At 38.6% G+C, this 14,772-nt stretch overlaps 2 protein-coding genes across 3 annotated transcripts in view; both read left to right on the top strand.

Moving 5' to 3' along the window:
- The window catches only part of LOC134212432 (6-phosphofructo-2-kinase/fructose-2,6-bisphosphatase 1-like), a 319,297-nt gene that overhangs the window by 19,043 nt on the left and 285,482 nt on the right, over positions 1-14,772 (top strand). The gene's annotated exons all lie outside the window — the stretch shown is intronic.
- LOC134216550 (uncharacterized) lies at positions 8,979-10,601 on the top strand. Its single transcript, XM_062695413.1, has 2 exons — positions 8,979-10,152; positions 10,223-10,601. Exons 1-2 carry the CDS (start codon positions 9,091-9,093, stop codon positions 10,448-10,450), a joined length of 1,290 nt encoding a protein of 429 aa, XP_062551397.1. The 5' UTR covers positions 8,979-9,090; the 3' UTR covers positions 10,451-10,601.

Genomic DNA, 14,772 nt, shown 5'->3' on the forward strand with positions numbered 1-14,772 from the left:
ATTTTTCCTCGGAAAATCCGGAGTTCTTCCAAGAATCCCTCTGGAAGTTCCTCTAGGAATTTCTGGTAGACCAATTGATACGAGCTCCAACACAGTTTGGAAATTTTTCGAACTTCTGGTTCAGATGAGGTGCGAATCATATACGCGAGCTCTACGGACATGTATGGACATTACTGGTCAATGTCAGATTTTTATCAAGCGTAGTTGGCCTGTTAAACCAATTGTTCCAAACTTCACAATAGTTTGGACAACCTAGAATATCTGATTTGGGTATAACTGAAACGAAATTTGTAAGCGTGATGTCTACGGACATGTAGTTCCATTAATTACGTAACGCAAAAATTGGGCATTTTCAAAATGGGCATTGATGTCAAAGTTATATTGGGCGCAGTTGACTTGATAGACATCTGAACATCTGATATTGGTATAACTAAGTTCCAAATCGTATACATGACTTGTATGGATATGACTTATTGCTGTTAGATTTGTACCGATCGCACCTTCTTCTTCTTCTTCTTCTTCTTCTTCTTCTTCTTGGCATTACATCCCCACACTGGGACAGAGCCGCCTCGCAGCTTAGTGTTCATTAAGCACTTCCACAGTTATTAACTGCGAGGTTTCTAAGCCAACCGAGCGCACCTGGTAGACCAATTGATCCGAACTCCATAACTGTTTGGAGAACCTGAAACATCTTGTTTGGGTATAACTGTGCTGCAAATCATACGCGTGAGCTCCAAGAACTTGTGTGGACATGACTGGTCGATTTCAGATAGCTATCGAGCGCAGTTGACTTGGTAGACCAATTGTTCTAAACTCCAGAACAGTTTTGAGAACCTAGAACATCTGGCTGGGATATAACTGAGTTGAAAACCATACACGTGGGCTCTTCGGATGTGTGTGGACACGACTTGTCAATTTCAGATAGCTATCGAGCGTAATTGACCAGGTAGACCGATTTATCCAAACTTCAGAACAGCTTGGAGAACCTGAAACATCTGGTATGGGTATAACTGTGCTGCAAATCATACGCGTGGGCTCTTAAGACTTATTTGGACATGATTGGTCGATTTCAGATAGATATCGAGCTCAGTTGAATTGGTAGACCAATTGATCCAAACTCCTAAACAGTTTGGAGATCCTCGAACATCTGGTTTGGGTAAAACTGAGTAGAATATCATTCCCTTGGCCTCTACTGACGTACATGGACATGACGAGTTCCCTTTCGCACGGGTTTCCGTAGTTTTCATCGTCAATATTTGCATATCATCTTTCATCAGTATACTGCCGTAATCTGAAAAAGTGACGTATACGCCATTTTCCAAAAATGGTGTTAACGAGTAGTGCTCATCGAGCTCTTTAACAGAAAAATGGAAATATTGTAGGTTGTAATTTGGCGCATACGTCACTTTGTCAGATTACGGCAGTATAGAGGTCATTTTGGAGTCGCTAGGGATATCCACAAGAAACATTTTGTTGACACATAGTATAGTCAATGCTAGAATACTGTTTTAAAAAAAAATTAAGCTGTAAGTGTTGTTACGACTGAAGTATGTCATGTAAATCGAAATTTACTATATTTAAAAAAAACATCCATACTCACGCCCCTCTAGGGAAAAAGTGAGCATCCCTAGAAACATATCACACAAGTATGGTGAAACTAGATGAGATAGGTAAGAAATCCGTAAAAGAATTGTGAAAATCGGTCAAAAGACGCTTGAGATACAGCTGTTTGAAAATTTATTCCCATGATTTTCTGATAACTGTATTCGGCGTGTGCTTATGCTTACTTCAAGAATGTTATGAAGAAAAATGCTATTTGCGCAGATTTGCGCAAAACAATCATCATATCCCCGAAATGCTTAATAAATAAGCTTTGAAATAAGCCCAGTTCGGCATGCGTGCGATTGCGTGCTCATAGTTAAAAACCAGGTTGAACAACATCATGTCTTCGCCATACATGTTACAAGCAAATTAAAAAAACATTTTTGATTTGCCATTGGATCGACATGATGCACCCCTTGCAATATTCATCCAATCTTCGTGAAATTTTGAGGAAAGACATTTCAAACATTATGAAAAATTATAAAAATACTTTCGAAACTGTACGCTGAACTTTTTTTTTCAGTTTTTTCCGCCTTGGCATCACTGTGCGCTGGGCGTTGAAGTCAGCGTTTTGTACTAAAACGCAACGCCAATGAACATGACGCATTTACGCTCACCAACGCGTTGTGCGTTTATTTAACAACAATAATGATTAAAACAATACTGGATTTAAAAATGCCTGATTTATTGCTCATCAGATATTTTTAAACAAAGTGAGAAAATTATTAACGAAATTAATATTCAGAAAGAATATAAAATCGGCTATAACAATTATAGAAAATATTAGAAAACTATAACCATATATCTCAATTTCTAAACAAATCCTCTCTGAAATAATATTTATTATAAAATAAGCAGGAAAAAAAACAATATGCAAGCTTTCCCCAGGAATTCCTTCGACAATTGCTCCAGGCATTCTATCCGGAATTCTATCAGGAATTCTTTAGAAATGCCTCTAGCAATTTCTTCGGCAATGTCTTCAGAAATTCCATCATCAATTTCCTACGGGAATTCCTCTGAAAATTCTTCCGGGAATTCAGGCTTTCTTTCTGGAATTCATTTATGCTTTTTCCTATAGGCTTCTTATATAGAAATTCCTCCAGAAGCTCCTCCGAGAATTTCTCTGGGAGCTCCTCAAGGAATTCTCCGGGAGGTCTTCTGCTAGACGAGATTTGTCTATAGAATGAATTATCCAAGAGTTTTTCCGAGAATTCTTCTGGTAGTTTCGCTGGCAGGTTCTCAGGGGGGTTCCTTAAAAAAAATCTCCCGGGAGATTCTTCAGAAATTCCTCCGGGAGTTCCTTCGAGAATTCCTCCGAGAGTTCCTCCGGGAATTCCACCGGCAATTCATTCGGGAGTTTCTGCCGAAAGTTCCACCAGTATCTCTTCCAGGAAATTATTCAGGCTTTTTTCAAGAAATCATTTAGGCTTTTGTCATAAATTAAGCTGGAAATTTCTTCCGAAGTTTTTCCGATAGTTTCTCTGGAGTTCCTCCGGGAGGTCGTCAAGGAATTCTTCTAGGACTTCCTCCTGAAATTCCTCCGGGAGTTCTTACGGGAGCTCCTCCGGCAATTCCTTGGTGAATTCCTCCGGGAGATCCACCGGCAGTCTCTACGAGAATTCCTTCGGGAGTTTCACCGGCAGATCCTCCGGGAAGGAACTCCCGGAGGAACTCCCAGAGTAATCTCTGGAGGAACTCCCGGAGGAATTTCTGGAGGAATTCCCGGAATTTTCGGAGGAACTGCCGGTGGAACTTTTGGAGGAATTTCTTGAAGAACTACAGGAAGAATTTCCGTAGGAAATCCTGGAGGAATTTCTGGAGGAACTCTTGTAATGACTTCTGTATGAAATCCCAAATTAAGTTCCATAAGGAATTTCTGGAGAAGTACCTGAAGGAATTCGCGGAAAAATATCTGGAAAATTTTCTGGGTAAATACTTGAACGAATTCCTGGATAAATTCCTAAGGAAATTTTTAGAGGAATTCTTGAAAGATATTCTGAAGTAATTGCGAAAATAATTCCAAAATTAAATCCTAGAGGATTTCGCTATTGAATTTATGGAGGTATTTTGCAAACATTCCTGGAAGAATTAAAGAAAGAGTTCCTGGAGGAATGCCCGGAAAAGTTCCTAGACGAATTTCTGATAGATTTACAAGTGAAATTACGGAGCGAATTCGGAGGATTTTCGTCATAAATTTCTAAAGAAACTTCTGGTGGAATTTTGGGAGGAAATTCCGTATGTATTCTTGAAGAAACTCTCGAATGCATTCCTGAAGTGAATGCCGGAGATTTTTCTGGAAAAATAGCCAAAGAAATGTCTAGAAATAAAACTTGGAGAAGAGAAAAGAAATCTTCAAGGAATTTTCTCATGAATTTCCTAAAAAATTAGTGACGGGTTTCTAGATAAGTAGGAATTACAATTACATGAGAAGGATTTTCAAACGATTTTCAGAGGAATTTGTGGATAACTTTCCGAAGGAATTCCTAAGGGAACTACTAGAAGAATTTCAAGTTTTGAACTTTCATATATTATGGATCCTGGATACCCTAAAATTTTTTGGGAATCTTTTAAACTTCAACCACCTCCCAACAAACATTCACTAGTTGAACTAACATCAGTGTGATGATTTAATTCAGCGCTGTGTTGAATTATGTCTGTACTATTTCTTATCACAACTTCTGTTCAAGCATTGTTCACACAATTTTGGCGAAGTTATACAACTACATCATTTTGAAAAACAACTTTATTAACTGATTCGTTAAACCTTTAATAAGCATTTTACTAAGCCTCAATTCAGCTACATGTGAATTCATCGAAAATAATAACGCATAGAAGGTAACATCAGTAAGATCTTCAATGAACGTATTTTGAAGCAATTACTATTTTCATATAATCATTTTAAAATTTTCTTAAGTCGGGTCTCGAACTGCTGTCATTTGATCATCCGCCGGTAACGTTGTCATCCGCGCCATTCTTGATTTGTTAGATATGGTTCACTCAATGCATAACATAAATAATCTTATTGCTGAATATGAATCATAATTGGACTCTTAAGTCCCAAACGCAATACAACGGAACGGCGACGGAAACGGCAAATTTGACAGAAAATATATGGGCTAACTGTCAAATTTTCCGTTTCCGTCGCCGTTCCGTTATATTGCGTTTGGGGCTTTATTCAATAAGTCGATCTGTCGAACTACAGTTTATTAATAACTGTACAATTTTTTATTTCAACCATTGTTCAACCAGTCATAACCATCGCACACTAGGGAAAATACGTAAAAATAATGTCGATAAACGATAAAATAAAATCCGTCCCCAATGCTATTTATGAATTTATGAAAATAAAATCAATGTATATTCGGCCTTCCTCAGAATCTCTTGATAATCGGTTGCGATATGATTGTCAAATGCTATGATAATTTCAATTATTTCGCCGCAATAAAGATCAACATCCATGCGATAATATTGGGATTCCACACATCAAAGATTCAATAATTTTTCGATGTTATTCAACGGCGTTATGTCCGGCTTTTAGTAAATTTAGTTCCGCATGAATGCATGATTTTTTTATTGCTCCAGCAGTTTTGTTCGTTATAATCTCCGACAGTTTAATAAATCACATAAATAAAAAGCATGTCTTGAAAATAAATCATTATTTTTCTATAAATCAAATTTCCCAGATCTAGAACCCAGATTTTCTCTCAAACTGAAAAAGCATGTTTTTTCCCACTGTGCGATAGATCAGATAAATTTGAAATCCAATGGTTAAGAAGGACAAAGGTTAAGAAGGATGTCTAATGCCTACTTATTAACTTACTATTCAAACTCAATTCGACCACCCTTTCAGAGCATCACATCATAGTCGAACAGAGAACTTTAAAAATCATTAGTTCAGTACATTGTTAAACTTCCCCAATGTGCTGAAATGTGATAAAACGAAAACGTAAGTTCGACTTCAAATAAAGGTAATAAACAAATAAATAGGCCATGTCGAATATTAGTTAGATTAAATGCTGAAATGAAATCTGTCTAGCAAATTATTCAGGATCCATTTTATTCAGCTACAAAGATCATAAATAAACAATAATTCAACCTAGATGCTTATTTGTAGCTTGTCGTTGTTTGTTGGGCTATTTCTGAATATGATTGGAACGTAAAGTGCACATGTTTACGGGAAATCATTTCAGTGCCAGTTTATCCTTTTTACCAATTAGGGGGGGGACAGCCCCCTGCCCCTTCTGGCTACGCCCTTGTGTATACGGTACCCGTGCCTATGAAAGTTTTTCTAGTTTTTTAACCTTTTCATATATAAAGCATTATTAAAATTGTTATGCATCGATTACGCCCATATGGTGCCCGTGCACACACTTGAAAAAACTCCTGGAAGAGATCCCGGAGGAACTACTACAAGCACTTCCGGAGGAATTCCCATATGAAATCCTGCAAGTATTCCCAGATGAATTGCTGAAGAAATTAACGGATGCATTCCTGGGGGTTTGTTCTGAAGAAATTCCTGGAAGAACTCTTGGAAGATATCCTTGAGGAACACTCAAATTAATTTCCGAATGAAATTCTGGATAAAATTCCGAGTGAAGTCCGGAAAGAATTCTAGGACAATTCCGCGGAGAAATTCCTGGAGAAGTACCTGAAGGAATTCCCGGAAAAATATCTGGAAAATTTTCCGGGTAAATACTTGGACGAATTTCTGGATAAATTCCTAAAGAAATTTCTAGAGGAATTTTTGAAAGATATTCTGAAGTAATTGCGAAAATAATTCCAAAATTAAATCCTAGAGGATTTCGCTATTGAATTTATGGAGGTATTTTCGGAAACATTCCTGGATGATATCCTGGAAGAATTAAAGAAAGAGTTCCTGAAGGAATGCCCGGAAAAATTTCTAGACGAATTTCCGAAGGAATTTCTTATAGATTTATAAGTGAAATTACGGAGCGAATTCGGAGGATTTTCGTCATAAATTTCTAAAGAAACTTCTGGTGGAATTTTGGGAGGAAATTCCGTATGTATTCTTGAAGAAACTCTTGAATACATTCCTGAAGGAAATGCCGGAGATTTTTCTGGAAGAATAGCCTAGAAATAAAACTTGAGAGGAGAAAAGAAATCTTCAATGAATTTTCGCATGAATTTCCTGAAAATTAGTGACGGGTTTCTAGATAAGTAGGAATTACAATTACAAGAGAAGGATTTTCGAACGATTTCCAGAGGAATTTGTGGATAACTTTCCGGAGGAATTCCTAAGGGAACTACTAGAAGAATATCATGTTTTGAACTTTCATATATTATGGATCCTGGATATCCTAAAAGTTTTTGGGAATCTTTTAAATTTCAACCACCTATTTCTGATTGGACCGATTTATTGGAACGTATAATGCACATGTTTAAGGGAAATCATTTCTGTGCCAGTTTAATTCTTTTACCAAAGGGGGGGGGGTCGACGGCCCCCCTGCCCCCTCTGGCTACGCCCTTGTGTGAACGGTACCCGTGCCTATGAAAGTTTTTCTAGTTTTTTCACCTTTTCATATATAAAGCATTATTAAAATTGTTATTTATCGATTACGCCCATATGGTGCCCGTGCACACTAAAATAATTTCACAGATTTCGGTGAATTTTGCTTCAATTCACCGAAATCTCAACAGCAGAATTGGTCGGTAATAAATTTTCTGCGATTTTTCCTTTGTTCAACTGTCAAAACTACCGAAAATCTGGAAAAGTTATTTATCGAACAGTTCTGCTGTTGAGGTTTCGGTGAAATATCACAGAAATCTGCGATTTATTTCAAGTGTGTAGGACACCAAAAGAGGATTTAAGTAACAGGAAGTACATTTCAATTTTGATGATCGTGCTCAAATGTTAATTGCCTATTTTACTGCTTATAAATCGAATTTTTGACATTGGATAACGTCTTCCGGAAACGTACTGAACATCCAACAAATTTTTAGAATTCTAATTCACGAACCATGTACGGTTTTAAACGTTATTTGTGCTCACATTCTATGATGAATTTCAAAATTTTTTATATCAAACTTGGTAACTTCCCAGCACTATTATAAAACTATTGATAAATATCGTTCAACTATCAAAAATTGCAATTTCAGATAAGACGAGTGGAAATATTCGATTCTTAGGCTGTAGAGTACGCAAATTATTCCTTGAGCAGGATCATCGAAATTGATGCTGAAGGCATCATGGAGCATGGATTGGTAAGTTAATTGCCTAATTTTTGGATACTAACCATCCGAAGCCTTACATACGATCGTGTCATGAACACAACCAAAATAAATAATAGTAGTTTTCAATCAAGTTATGTTATCAATTAATAGTTTCAATAAAATTGAAAATTTCTTGATACGGTTACGGATGGTATTCCCGACAGGGTCCCATTCTCGGCACAGGCTTAAAACCAAAGATAGAAACATTATTTTGCCAAAATTCCTCCGTAATCGTGTGTGCTTACTCGAAAATATACGATGCAACTAGTTGAAATTGATGCAATTAGACGCAATTGCGGCTTTAGAGCGGTGTGCCGAAGCGCAATAGCTTACGGGACTATCTGTCGATATCCTAGTTTTCGATTCGAAAGACAGGAAAATCTCGAAAATCCATCTCAAGATAAAGAAGCTACTAGCGCTCAAACTGTAACACGATTTAATTTAACTTAATTTAATTTAACGATGCTTCAAAATTTTAGATTTCAATTTGACACTTTTGCATTAGATATTGTGTGTTGGGTGTGCTTAATTTTGAGTGACCCAACAGGTGGGGTAACGCACGCACATATCTCCGTTATGATATGAAATGTGTTTCTTTTCGGCTGCTTCATCTGTGGTATACAGTAAATAGTAAACCATGTAGTTAATGAAAAGAGTTGCAAGCTACCCCATTTGACGGTTCAGTGATATTTTCTTACCTCAATATTGACGGGGACATCGAGTAAGGGAGGATATCATATTGAGGCTGATTTTTTTTACCCCCGCTTAGGCCTTAAACCAGGTTTAAATGTGTAGGTAAGCTTCGCTTAATAGCTTACCCATACATTTAAGGGCTGATTGGGGAATTTTTGGAACCAGTAAGAAGGAACCGATTAAAGTAGACATCGAGTTAAACTTTCCTTTACCTTCCTACAGGTAGATTTGTTTCTTTAAAAACAAAAATTTATGATGGTTATTATTTTGGAGTAACAAAATATGTTTCCCAGAAAAAGTGGGGTTTCTTTGTACAGCGATTAACGATCAAACACACCTACCTGACTACAAAGCGATTGACGGCTATGCGTCGAAAATTTACCTCTGACAGTAGTGTGCAACTATAAGATAATCTGTATTCGGTAGATATATAAAAGGCAGCTTCCCCAGCACAGTTCTAGACAAGGCGTCAAAGTGATTCGACGCTCAAATTCCACAACCGTTCAGCAAATATTTTGCCAGCGTTTTTTTTCGAATCTTATATTATAAACCACTTTTCACAACATGTCTAGTGACAACTCATTTGAAATGATTGGATCGCTTTCCGCATCATCAACAGAAGCCAACGCTGGGCCATCTAATGTGACCAGAATAAGCGGGAAAGTGCCTACCCTTTGTAGTGAGGCTCAAGTACAAATAAATCAGAACAACATAATGGAGCCAAAATCCAGTAAATCAATGTCGTTGGCGAATAACGAGAAGGCCACGCAAGTAAATACTTTGGATCGATTCGCGGATGATGTGCCTAGAGGCCCATCTGGAACGTTGCGAACACGAGGAAAGCAAGTCACAATTCTTGATGCAGAAGAGAGACACGGAGGCTGGAAGCAGTTAATTGATATGGAAGTAGATTCACGAGCGAAAAATCTGACGGCTGAACAGAGGAAACAAATCAAGGATCTGATGGCCAGTATGGTGAACATCTATGAACTGTCGGAGGTAGAGCAGCACAGCGTTGAATCAGTTGATGAACCAACGCTGACAACCTTTACCTCTGCTCAATGTTCGATGACTTCTGAGGACAATAGTTATGAGTATCACAGCGAAATGGACGAGCATTACCAACAGATGATGCCAGTTGATAATTTCGTGATCCCTAATGCTGCGATTGACAAAATGTACGCAGAGAAAGAAATACTTCCTGAGCCTCATTCTTCGTCTACATATTACGATTTTTGGAATGTCATGCAACACACCGCTGATGTCGCACCATTCTGTACGTATAAATTGAATGGGAATAAGGCTGCGAAACAGAAGAACAACAAACTAATCGACGAACAAAGTGAAGCTTCCAAAAAATTAGAAGCAGAAAACGAAAAGCTCAGGCAAATTGTTTCAAGTGCAACAGAACAGACGAAGATTGACCAGGACCAGAGCGCTATACTCGAAAAGCAGCTTGAAGAGACACGCAAGCAGATAATGACCGAACGGGCATCCGCTTTAGCTGCTACAGATGATTTAACGGAACAGTTATCTGACAGGGAGAACGCCCTGAAGAATCAGACCCAAATGATAAAATGTTTGGAGCGTATAATAGATGAAAAGCTGATGAAATGTGAGGAAATGGTAAGTTGTTTGAGTAATGTCATTATTAGTTCAGATTTTACCAATTTGTTTTATTTTTTTCGCAAAACAGAAACTAAGCAACAACAACCAGAGAGCTAATTTGGAGCGTGATCAGATTTTCTCCTCGCTGATGATGATGTCTATCAGTAACCACATGAAAGAACTTGAGTTGGATATTTCGGCAAAGGATGCATTACTAGCGGAGCAGAATGACAAGTATGAGATTTTCAGAGAGCAATCGGGAATACTGCAGGCACAATTGGACTTGTATTACTCTGAGTCATTGAATGCTTCATAAAGAGAAAAGTAACCATAAACGTAAGGAATTAGCTGATACGCTTATCATGATCCATGGATCTCTACAATTAAAACTTGTACTATTCATCACATAAAATATGAAATTTAGTCTTTCATATCATTCAAATATAATAAATTATTTACAAATCAAATACATTTTCAAGAAGAACTTTTTTGCTAAAAACTTTTTAAAGAAACCGTGATAATTCACATAGCTTGTTTTCTGTTGTATGCATAGCTGGATTTGATGCAGGATTTCGATTCAATTTGGGCACCTGGATAGAATAATTCGATGTCTGTGTCTGGAACCATTCACTACTTTAAAAAATTGCCTACTTATTGGCATCGTGCGTAGATGCCTGAGAAAGGAACAAAACACCACATTTGGTGATATATTTAAATTATATATTAACATCTAACTCCATGAAGAATTTTGTCCTGAGCACCTGAGCTGCGATGCTTTCGTATAACTCCTGACTTACAATAAGAATATAAACAAATATAAATATAAGAAAAACAAAAATAAACACTTTGCTACCAGAATTTTAAAAATCAAATAACAGACGTTCCCTTCGGTGCTCTGAAGGGATCGTCAATGCTGTGTGCTTTTTACGAGCATTCAAGATGCTGTATTCATAGTCTGATTTTGTCCATGAATTCCAATCTTATTTGCGTATCTCGAAACCATCAGTGCAATGTGGCCTCAATAATTTATTGTTTGTATCTGGGGCTTTCACTTTTCACAGTTTTAATTGCCTGCCTACAGGCTTTTGAGTTTGATTTCATACACAGAACATTAACAAATCTTGCGATAAACAATGGTTGGGACGCGTTTTGTTCTGCTTGTTGGCTCCAACGCGAGAGAGAATTAACAATATCTGTTTCTAACAGCAGGAATTTTGAATATATTATCGTCGGTTTCACTTGTAACAAAACGGTGACACTCATTTTTGGCGATCATCCAAATTGTTGCCAGCACCTTTATCTATGGGACCGAATTTTGATAAACATTGTGATTATTGAGCATTTTGCTTCCAGCTTCTGGGATGGTTTCAATCATTTAGTCAGTTTGACTCATTTGCCAACAACTTATTACAGAATTCAAATGTTTAACTAGGTTATATGGATAGCACTGTATTTTTCCTTTAACTTGGCAGAACATTTTGTTACGTTGGTCCATTATATACGGAGCTGAAGGGAAAGTTACACCAACTTGTTCTAAAAAATAAAATTTAGAATATTCAGTATATTGAATGCTTTGTATATTAGACAGGGGCGTAGCTTCCCCAAGCAAAATTTTTAGAAAAAAAAATTTGTTCAAACCCTTATATGTATTTAAAAAAATTAGTAGGCTTAATTACAATCCGAAAGCTCTCTGAGCATTGTTGGTAGGCATATGCGATTTATCGGCTTTCAGTGAGCAAATGCATTTATCTTCATTTCTCCAGCATTTTGTTTGGTGGAATGCTGTCATTTGCTTATACACCGAGTTAGTGCTGTTCGAAATTGTAACTCAATTTGTTACGTCTACAACGAGACGCTAAGGACGATCATACCTTTAATTTGACAATACTTATCGTAAAGCTACAATTAAATTGAGGAATGAAAAAAAAATAGTGTATGGTATATGATCAACATTTTATGGTATGAATTTGAATTTCCGGAACTCGCTAGATACTGAGTATCGTATGCTCTCAGTAAACATTGGAAGCTCATGGATCGCTTAGTTATTGAACCAAAAACGGTCTTCTTCAGCTAAAAAAATAGCTTCTTCTTCTTCAATGGCTCCACATTTTTTTTATATTCTTTATTAAAGTGATTTTTAAATTATTATAAAGTTCATCACTGCAATGGCTCCACATTAGAGTGGCCCAGCCTTATATGGGGAGAAAAAAAGTTGTCGAATTCTACGGGGCACCCCCCAAGACTGTGCCTTTGGGTAAGAATATCAATCTCTGAAAATTTCAGTTCAATCGCTTGTTGCATAAGCTGGCGCAATTGATTTAAAGTTTGTATGATAGTTTCAGCCAAAATGCATAGAAAAATACACCTCCGTCACTCACTTCACTCATTTCATTCAGGAAATTGGTTCGGTATGCCCGATTGAACTCAGAATTGCAACAAAGGCAGTTGATATGTGAAGATTCAATGAGCTAAAATTTTCAGAGATTGATTTTCTTACCCATAGAATTCGACAACCTTTTGTTTCCTGGGCCAGTCTACTCCACATTCCAACTTGAACTTGGCCTGCTTTTCAACTTAGTATTCTCAATTATTAGTTGATAGCCTTTCCATGCTCACCATTGCATGTATCTTGTGTGGCAAGTACAATGGATACACTATGCCCAGGGAGTCGAGAATGTTTCCAACCCGAAAACAGCCTAGACTGGACCGAGAATCGAAGTTTCCATCTCCGGATTGGAAATCCTACGCCTTTGTTCGCAAGGCTACTGGATTCAGCATACATTATTTGTTGGGCTGGTCTATATTGTGTAACAATTATTATTTATTCAGACTAAGGCCGAAGTGCCCTGTGCGGTATATAAGAGTCTTCTCCATTCGGCTCGGTCCATGGCTACACGTCGCCAACCACGCAGTCTATGGAGGGTCCGCAAGTCATCTTCCACCTGATCGATCCACCTTGCCCGCTGCGCACCTCGCCTGCTTGTGCTCATCGGATCGATGTCGAGAACCATTTTCACCGGGTTACTGTCCGACATTCTGGCTACGTGCCCGGCCCACCTCATTTGTCCGATTTTCGCAATATGAACGATGGATGGTTCTCCCAGCAGCTCGTGCAACTCGTGGTTCATTCGCCTCCTCCGCGTACCGTCCGCCATCTGCACCCCACCATAGATGGTACGCAGCACTTTCCTTTCGAAAACTCCCAGTGCGCGTTGGTCCTCCACGAGCATCGTCCAGGTCTCGTGTCCGTAGAGGACTACCGGTCTAATGAGCGTTTTGTAGATTGTCAGTTTGGTACGGCGGCGAAATCTATTCGATCGGATCGTCTTGCGGAGTCCAAAGTACGTATGATTTCCAGCCACTATGCGTCTCCGAATTTCTCTGCTGGTATCATTTTCGGCAGCCACCAGTGAGCCCAAGTACACAAATTCTTCTACCACCTCGATTTCGTCACCACCGATGCAAACTCGAGGTGGGTGGCTCACATTGTCTTCTCATGAACCTCTTCCTATCATGTACTTCGTCTTCGACGTGTTGATGACTAGTCCGATCTGCTTAGCTTCCCTCTTCAGTCTGATGTAGGCTTCCTCCATCTTCTCAAAGTTACGTGCCATAATATCTATGTCATCGGCGAAGCCTGCGCGTGTCCTGCGCGCGTTCTCCCAGGTCCATCACCATACCGCCATCTTCGTCTGTCACATCACCATTCAGGTGTTCTTCGTAGTGCTGCCGCCACCTTTGAATCACCTCACGCTCATTCGTAAGAAAGTTCCCGTTTATGTCCTTACACATATCAGGCTGTGGCACGTGGCCCTTACGTGAACGGTTTAACTTCTCATAGAACTTTCGTGCGTTATTAGCGCGGTACAGTTGCTCCGTCTCTTCGCGGTCTTGATCTTCCTGCTGGCGCTTTTTCCTCCGGAAAATCGAGTTTTGTCAGTTTCAAGCATCTGAGCCATTCTTAATTTTCCACTCAAACACTCCCAGAATTCGATGTTCTGCAATTCTGCATCTTTTAACGACCATGCTTCATGGTCGTACGTGGCTACTGGATGAATAAACGATGTGTCCGTGTTTGTAGGCTGCGAGACCTTAGCTGGCTACGAAAATCATAGAAAGTCCTACTTGCAGCTGCAACACGTGTTTTCACCTCTCGGCTAACGTCATTATCACATATAACGAGTGTTCCAAGATATATGTATTCGTCGACAACCTCAAATCGCATCCCACCCATTCAACCACGGGACTAACACCGTTTGGGCTACCACGCTCACTGCCAGCCACCAGGTATATAGTTTTGACAAAGTTCATGATCAGTCCTATTCTTCCAGTCTTCCGTTTAAAAGATTCTTCCATTGCACTGCGATCTAAACCAGCGGTTCTCAACCTGGGGTACATGTACCCCTAGGGGTACCTTTGCCGGCCCAGGGGGTATCTCGGACCAATATGCGTAATGGAGGATGTATTACAATTCCAATAAAACTTATTGATATTGTTTTAATATTTATGTATTTTTAGATTTCAAAACTTTGTATTGTATTATGCATGGTGGTCAGCAAATCAAAACCTATTGAATCCTGCCCACTACATCCTGCATAGTGTATGCTGGTCTGTGCAACAAAAGATTAAAAGAAGAAA

This window comes from Armigeres subalbatus, chromosome 2 (genome assembly GCF_024139115.2).
Source record: "Armigeres subalbatus isolate Guangzhou_Male chromosome 2, GZ_Asu_2, whole genome shotgun sequence".
Lineage (NCBI taxonomy): Eukaryota > Metazoa > Arthropoda > Insecta > Diptera > Culicidae > Armigeres > Armigeres subalbatus.

Coding starts and splice junctions, on each gene's coding strand:
- LOC134216550 (XM_062695413.1), top strand. CDS start 9,091: ATGTCTAGTGACAACTCATTTGAAATGATTGGATCGCTTTCCGCATCA. Junction 10,153..10,222: donor TGATGAAATGTGAGGAAATG/GTAAGTTGTTTG, acceptor TTCGCAAAACAG/AAACTAAGCAACAACAACCA.